The 7,915-nt window shown below is 39.8% G+C and overlaps 1 protein-coding gene across 1 annotated transcript; it reads right to left on the minus strand.

Moving 5' to 3' along the window:
- Window positions 1–454: 454 nt before the first annotated feature.
- gba3 (glucosidase, beta, acid 3) lies at window positions 455–6,283 on the minus strand. Its single transcript, XM_053343403.1, has 5 exons — window positions 6,118–6,283; window positions 5,147–5,371; window positions 4,233–5,035; window positions 3,574–3,697; window positions 455–737 (listed from the first exon to the last, which is right to left on the minus strand). Exons 1-5 carry the CDS (start codon window positions 6,170–6,172, stop codon window positions 535–537), a joined length of 1,410 nt encoding a protein of 469 aa, XP_053199378.1. The 5' UTR covers window positions 6,173–6,283; the 3' UTR covers window positions 455–534.
- Between the last annotated feature and the right edge of the window lie 1,632 nt (window positions 6,284–7,915).

A 7,915-nucleotide genomic window follows, 5' to 3' on the forward strand; every position in this document is an offset into this window, starting at 1 on the left:
ACCACGTCATTACATCTACAATTGTCAGGTAACCTTCCAGTCAACCGGAAATTTCTGGCGTACAATGCAAGTATTCTATATTCAGTTGAAGATTACTTTTAACCCCCGACAAACACAAAGTACTCTTACAAGTTCCCTCTTAAGCCCTGTGAACTGTCTGTAGCAGCTTGGTCTGGAGATTTTACAGCTGCCTTGGCCCTCTGAGTCAGAAACGCTCCCCTCTTCACAAGCAACCTTGTGCAGATTGACTGGGAGTTGGGCAGGACGGAATACTAATTTCTTTTCCATTGAATCAACTTAACACTCTCTGCCCATGTCCTCACATCCCCTGCTGAAGTCAGATTTTCTACAGAGCTAATCAAATCAACCTACCACTGGCTTTTTTTTCCTGAAGATTTTCAAAAGGTGATACATTGAAAAAAAGTGAGGTCAAACAAACCAAATAGTATATTGTATAGTATATAGTATATTTTCTTTTTTCTTGAACAGTTATACATAATTAAGAAATCCATGCACACTGATGCCTGTGTTGTCTCATCCGGATTGATTAGATTTGTATTTTGAGATGATCTTTGCATACTCCCGTCCAGAGTGGTACATAGCTCGAGTCAGCTTTGCATCAGAGAAGTCCACATGGAACAATCCAAAACGAACGCTGAATCCATCAGACCATTCAAAGTTGTCCAGCAGTGACCATGCGAAGTATCCACGGATATTGACACCATCCTCTCCAATAGCTGCACGAGGAAGGACACAGAGAGTTTAGAGACTTGTAATTCTGGTCACATAACAAGACTTGATGATAGTGTAGTATTTTAAAGAAAAACAATCCCATCTGTGTGACATGATATGAGAAAAGATTACTGTCATTATTAAGATATCAGCATAGGGAGATTTATTTGCAACAAGTGACAACAATGTAGCCTACTGTGATTTCTTATCAAGTCAGACCTTAACTGTGTTTTGTATAACTCAATAATGGCAACATTTTATACCACATTTTACATGGAAGAGATTTTTAGTAGAACTCTATGTAGTTCAGAGGATACATTGCATCTAACAATGTTACATATTCTTCTTTATCTATCCTTAAGTGACTGCTATGCAATCCTACACAGACCATAAGTCCTAGAGCAGCTACATTTGGCTGACAACCTTCTATTATTCTGAGCATTAAAATACATTAACTGGCCAGATGGTGGCACCAAAACAAGTTACTTATATTCCTAAACCTTGTTACCTTTTGTTACTGTCAACAAATATTGACTATGTAGCCAAAGCCTGAATTGAACAGAACACAATATGTTTTATACAAGCTATTCTGCTCTTCAACAGCCAGATTAGTTTGTTGAAGGTTAATCACTGTACACACTGTTTATATCTCAGTGCATATCTGTCTTTTGTATGAGTGATTTTGTTGCTGTTTTGGGCATGGATATATAATAGAATTAGTTAATTAGCCCTACAAATCTGACGACAACTTACATATTCTTGGCAATGCTTTCAATGGGAAAGCATTTGAGAAAGAGGGAAGAAGACTATGATGAAAGAAAGCTGAAAGGCAATCTTGCAAAGGAAAAGAGAAAAGCAGAAAATATAAAAAGAGGCACCTGAGGAGGAAGAGAGAAGCACCATCAGTGTCTCCACATTTAAAACTGGGAATTGGTAAGAAGCCATAATTTTAAGAGAGTCTGGCTATTTCACACCACCCTGGTTGAGAAAATCTGACAAAAAAACAGAAATCAAAATGACTTCTGGGGGAAAAAAAGAAGAAGTTTTGGTGTAGGTATTCACGCTACTGTGAAAAGAAAAAAGAAAGCTGTGCAGCCATGGAGATCAAGAGGAAAGTGAGGTCCTTTTTCCTCCATAATGATGTTATGACACCAGGCACACAACAAAAGGAAAACAAATGCTAAAAAAGATTACTCACAGCCACTTTGAAAAATCTATGCAGAAATGTTTTATCCAAGCAGTCAGTGGTCAGTTCATGCAGCACGCTTTGGGTTGTTGCGCCCACATATGATGACCGCAACACATGTTGAGAACACAGAACTCAACCCAATGTCGTCCACAGTTGTGATATATTGTCTACCAAAAGCAGCGAAGACAGGGCTGACTCAGTCATATGCGATTCAAAGGCCAAAGCCTGTGCTAAGAGTGAGTGTAAGATATGCCTCCTCAATACATATACAACCCTTTAACAACCTGGGGAAGTAGAGGTTTGTGCAGCCCAATGGCCACAGAAAGGATCCATAAAGATGAAAAACTCTCCATGATTACAGTCAAGAGAGATGTTGGAACAACAGAGTCTGACCTGACTAGGCAATTTCAAGAAAGGCTCAGCACATTTAAGTTACATCTTCAACCTTAGATGGCAATAAACAGCCTGCAGGCAGATCAGGGAGAGATGAGTGCATGCTCCACATTGATTTTAGCAAAAATGACTGCAAATACAGCCAAGAAATTCAATCGGTCCACTTTAGAAGATCAAACCAACAAGCAACTCTCCACACGGGGGTACTTTACACTCCTGGATCTCAGTTACTTCTTGCCTTCTGCTCCATTTCCCCAAGTTGATGGCATGACCCTACAGCTATTTGGGCCCACCTTGGCCTTGGACGTGGGCAAAATTTCTTCATAGGCCATTCACCCACTATCATTTCTTCTGAGTACAATTCCACATAATGCAGCTGTAAATACCCACTAAGGTACCAAATGTTTATTCATCCACCCCTTAAAGTGGAGTCTACAAGTGCACTATAGGCAAAAATAATTACTGATGGCTGAACTCCATTTAGCTTTTTTCAGTCTCAGGCATCTGGTATTGTGAATGCTGGCTCACTGTCCCATCGTCATGGCTTACTGAAACACTTGAACAGAACGAAGCTGTCTTTAATATTATCAGTAACACCTGTACTTTTTGCTAGAATGACAAGTCAAAATGTGTGCTGTCAAAAAGGCCTTTTTACTCCTGCTTCAGTAACATTTAATGAAAACTACACTACCAGCTGTTAGAGGAAATCCAGCCTTAAAAAGGAAAACTATGTATTTGTGACCAGATTTTGAAGAGTTTTAGAAGGAATGGTTGGGCTTCGGGCAAAGTGCAACAGCATATAAGATGTGGGTTTTGGTCTTTTATTTGTTAAAAAGAAGAATTATATAGAATGCTTTTGGCTGAATGACAGTTTTCCTCCAATTTGAATTGAATGCAAAACCTACCTAATTCATTCCAAGTTAAAAAAAAATACACATTTTGCATTCTGAAAAGTTTTTGTCAAATATGTGCGTAACAAAAGTCAATCTTTGTATTATTGCTGTATTATACCAATTACACTTGACTGCAGGAAGATTAAAGGTGCATCAGAGAAAATGTGATCCAAGCAAAGGGCAACTTGTCAGGCAATATTTGTATTAGCAGCTGCAAGCCTCACACCAAAATGATATGCAGAAAGTTTATAAAAGCTGAAATAAATCATATTTCAACTGTCATATGCTCCATTGGTTTGTACCAAACTACTGTCTGCTGCTGGCTTGTTTAACTGTATTTAGTTGTATAGATTTACCAGCTGTTACCTTTAGCCACTTCAAAGATGGTGTCCTTGTAGAACTCAGAGCGCTGATCATCCTCAATTTGCAGCGGCCCCACCTGAGAGAAGCCATTCTCTGTAATGTAGACTGCTGGGTTGTTGAAAGTGTCCTGGAAAGTCAGGGGGCAAATATTGTTGTCAAACAAGGCATCTCGGCTGTCAGACATTCTAGAGGGAGACAGATTGGGCTACGGTGTGTCGTTAAGCGGCATTTCAACAGTGCCAAACTCAAGCTAATGGTCTGTGACAAGTCACAACAGCAGGAAATTGCTCGTTTGCAAACACTTTTCAGCAAAGTAACTGTTTCATTCAGTGTGACAGCACTAATGAAGCATCAATGTGTTTCTGGAGGTGTTAAAAGGAGATTACTGCATACAAAATCAATAGCAAGACACTAAACAAATGTCAGTGTTCTACTCATTTGGTTGGAGGCGATTTGTTTTCTTGTCGGTCAATTCAGGTTGACGCAAAGAGAAATAAGAAAAATGACTTCACATTTCAACTGACTGAATTCAGGGTAAATTAAAGGATGTGGTTGAGTCTTGTTTGGGGTGATTTTTAGTGATGTGGACTATGTCTGTTGACTTCAATTGAAAAATGAAATGAAAATGACTGCAAGAGATTGATTATTAGTAGTTATTTTACCTTGATGTACTTGAGAAGTTTCTTTAAGCCATGGGGCACTACAGCCAGCCAGGACACTCCACAAATAGGCCAAGATGGATCCAAGACTTCTTCTGCATCTCGATCGCTCTTCATGCACAGCACCTGCTCACAAGCCTCTCTCGCCTTGACTTTACGAGATGTGTAATAGTTCAAGGCGAAGAAGTCTGCCGTCCCTAAAACTGCAGGTTCATCCTTTGAGAAACTGGGCAGTCTTGAGTCGCCACTGTATCCCAGCTTCTTACTTTGAGCATCAATGGCAGATCTCATTATTTCTGGATAATCTCCAGTGACAAATACCGGCCAGGCAAACCATCCGAGTGTAAACGCAAAGTAACGTTCAGCAGCAGCGATATCCTCGGCACAGTCTGGGTGTAGTGGATCAAGCCAGTCACTGTTGATAGCCAAAGACACAGCACCTTTCTGCTTAGGCCTGTATAAGGAGTTGTAGCTATGCCAGGCCATGGCATGGGCACGCAGCATGTTATGGCCAACCACATAAGCAGCAATTCCTGGTTCTTTTAACCCTGGGGCATGGATGCCATCTTCGTGACCCAGTTTGGCGCACACATATGGTTCGTTTATAGTGATCCAAAGTTTGACCCGGTCCCCAAATGTTTGGAAACAAAACTGAGCATAGCTATCAAAGACGGTTGCTATACTTGGTGATTTCCAGCCCCCTTGGTCTTGGAGAGCTTGAGGTAGGTCAAAGTGGTATAGTGTGAGCATAGGTGATACATTACAGGCCAGCAAATCGTCAATCACCTTGTTGTAGTACTGTACACCTGTTGGACAGAGTGGTTGTCAATGGGTTATAAGGTAAAACACTAGAACTATGGAATCTAAATCATATAAACTTGCACTTGGTCTTTCGAGTAAACGAAAAATAGAAATACCTTTTTGATTGACATGTCCTGTGCTCCCATCAGGTAGGAGGCGGGCCCACGCCAGAGAAAGCCGGTAGTGTGTCAGTCCAAGCTGCTGGATACACTCCAGGTCTTTCTCCCACAGCTCGTAGCTGTTACAGGCCACATCTCCAGTCTGATCCCCAAACACTTTGCCTTTCTTGTGACAAAAAGTGTCCCAGATACTTGGTCCCTTGCTATCTGCCTGCCAGCCACCTAGACACACGCATAACGTTTGTTTAATTTCATAAAATTAGGTAGGATGTTGACACAAATAAGAATCACTGTAATGTCTCAGTTGGGACTTAAAGTGTGTCTGTGGATTTCACTGAATGTATTTTGACTATATTCCAACACATTCTCATTTTAGTTTTACTCCTTCTATTGTAGCTTTTTGCAATGTGGCTTTTGAGAGTCAAACATAATATTCGCTAATGTCAAGATGTTGGATATATGATACTTAGACACACAATCTCTGGTTTGAGAAAATTACCATGCCTTGTGCTTTTTGTCTATCTTGTGCCATCTACAAGAAGTGAACACAACACCAGTGCAGTTTAGGGCAATCTAATACAAAAGCTCTGCAAGAAGTACAATCTTGACTAAGCCTATGATGTTCAGTTTGTCAGTGGTTTGGACCGTGGATCATGTTATCACTCAAATAGCAACTTAATGCAATGACTGTAATATCACCACAAACCAATGCAGAGTTGAAGTTAGAACAGACTTGAAACAATTGACTCAACCACAGACACACACACACACACACACAGACACACACACACACACACACACTGAAAGCAAGTTCTAGTCTTAACGAAAGGCATCAATGTTAACTATGGTCTCTATTGTAGTGTTATACTATTGGACTAACACAGGTGGTGATGATATTACACTTTAATATATTGACATATTACGAAAACAGACTCGCCTATCAATAAACGTGGTTGTGTTTACATTACCTTCTATTTGATACGCAGCAGTTCCCGCTCCCCACGCAAAGTCACAGGGGAACATTTTATCGAGACACTAAGAAAGGCAGCTGTAATGTTTCACAGCATTATAATTGCCTTGTGTGTGTGTGTGTGTGTGTGTGTGTAATATTGCTCTTTAACTGTTCAGCTTCTCGCAATGTGGGAAAGCAGGAACAACGCTAAGATGTGACGTTTGGGATGTGCAGGAACAAAAAGTTACATCCTCACTCCATTACTTAACCTGCTTTTTCTTTGTTACATTTTGGTACCGCAGTAACATTACAACTTGTCTGGTGTCGCTAAATAATAATCAGCACAACGACTTCAGTTATAGGGTTAATTTTTAAGACTTTCACTTGAAAGTTGTGTTCACGACTGCCCGGTGTACAAATGTCAAAGAGCGCTTGAAGGCGGCACGTAAGTTGCGGTCCTGCGTGATGACGTATAGACTGGACTTGATCGAGGACGTGAAACTTGAACATTAAACATTTTAATATGGCATGTAGCTATTCTGATGTGATTTATCATAGATTATTACAATAAATGTTAATGTTTATAAAATGTTTAAATTATGTTTGCCGTTATAACGTTAGCTAAATTATGTTTTTGCTTAAAGGATGCAAACACATTAGCCAAAGTGTAATTACACGCGCACCAATGTACCCATAGGCTATTAAACACATAATATTATTGTGTAGCAAACAGTCAATTACAATGTGAAGTCAAAGGTTAAAGGTTGTTCGCCTGTGAACGTCAAGCCTCGCAGATCCAGAAAACAAATGGACTAGCAGAGGTGAAAGCATGTAGCCTGAAGGCAGTGTTACATGGCTCATACAATGCCGTCCTCTCGTCTAGTCCTCCATAAGTGACTCACTCGACCTGGTCATAACAAAGAAAATGGATTGTTTGCCAAAGGGCAAATCCTTATCAACTACACGTCCTCCTCACAAAGCTACTGATAGAAGGCTTTTTGCCCCCTCATGTGACATAGGCTATTCCTTTATGGCCATTACGACAAACTAGACTGACCCTTACTAAAACAACAAAGTGATAAGTGCAGATATATATCAACATTGTATTGCCTATGTTACAGAAGGAAAATGTTGAACTTTTTTAGAGTAGGCTAAATGTGATAGAGAGAGGAAAAACAACGTTTCAAAACTTTATTGTGATACTCCCATCAGACCTCTCAGGTCTTCAGTGGCTTTCTGGTTGCAACAAAAATAGCTGCCTTGCAATCTATAAAAACTGTATCCACAGTGAAAGCTAAGTTCAGAACATTCCTGTTTTCTTAGGCCAGTGTGTGTGTGTGTTTGTGTGTGTGTGTGTGTGTATTGGTAGTGTGACTGCTGCTCTACATGACCTTGCTTGTGTGTATGGAGGCTTCACAATGTGTCTGTGTGTATGTAGGCATTGTGGGGTATGTATAAATGCATATAGTTTCTTTATTACCACAATTTTATTTATTTATTATCTTTGAATCTACTTTTCCTCTTTCATCTTTCTTCTTTAGTGCTGCTTTGCATATGCTTGATGTTTTCATGCCTCTTTTTAAATGTAAAACAGATTGAGTTTCCTTGTAATGAAATGTGCTCTATAAATAAAGTTGCCTTGCATTGCCAAAATTCAAAGTAGTCATTGGGCAGAAAAGCACAGTTTATTATACACTTTAATAGTACACATTACAAATGTATTTATATACAAGTAGCATTTTACTGCAGTAGTTGGTCAGAGAGGGGCAATATTTCTAGGTATTTTACAGCATATGCATCTTTTTATGAACTGA

The sequence above is a fragment of the Scomber japonicus genome, chromosome 22 (assembly GCF_027409825.1).
Source record: "Scomber japonicus isolate fScoJap1 chromosome 22, fScoJap1.pri, whole genome shotgun sequence".
Taxonomy (NCBI): Eukaryota; Metazoa; Chordata; class Actinopteri; order Scombriformes; family Scombridae; genus Scomber; species Scomber japonicus.

Bases quoted from the DNA above. Each gene is read 5' to 3' on its own strand.
- gba3 (XM_053343403.1), bottom strand. From the start codon at position 6,172: ATGTTCCCCTGTGACTTTGCGTGGGGAGCGGGAACTGCTGCGTATCAA. The intron at 3,698-4,232 runs GTAAAATAACTA...CTGACTTTCCAG, and splicing joins AACTTCTCAAGTACATCAAG to GACACTTTCAACAACCCAGC. The intron at 738-3,573 runs GTAACAGCTGGT...TTCCTCGTGCAG, and splicing joins CATCTTTGAAGTGGCTAAAG to CTATTGGAGAGGATGGTGTC.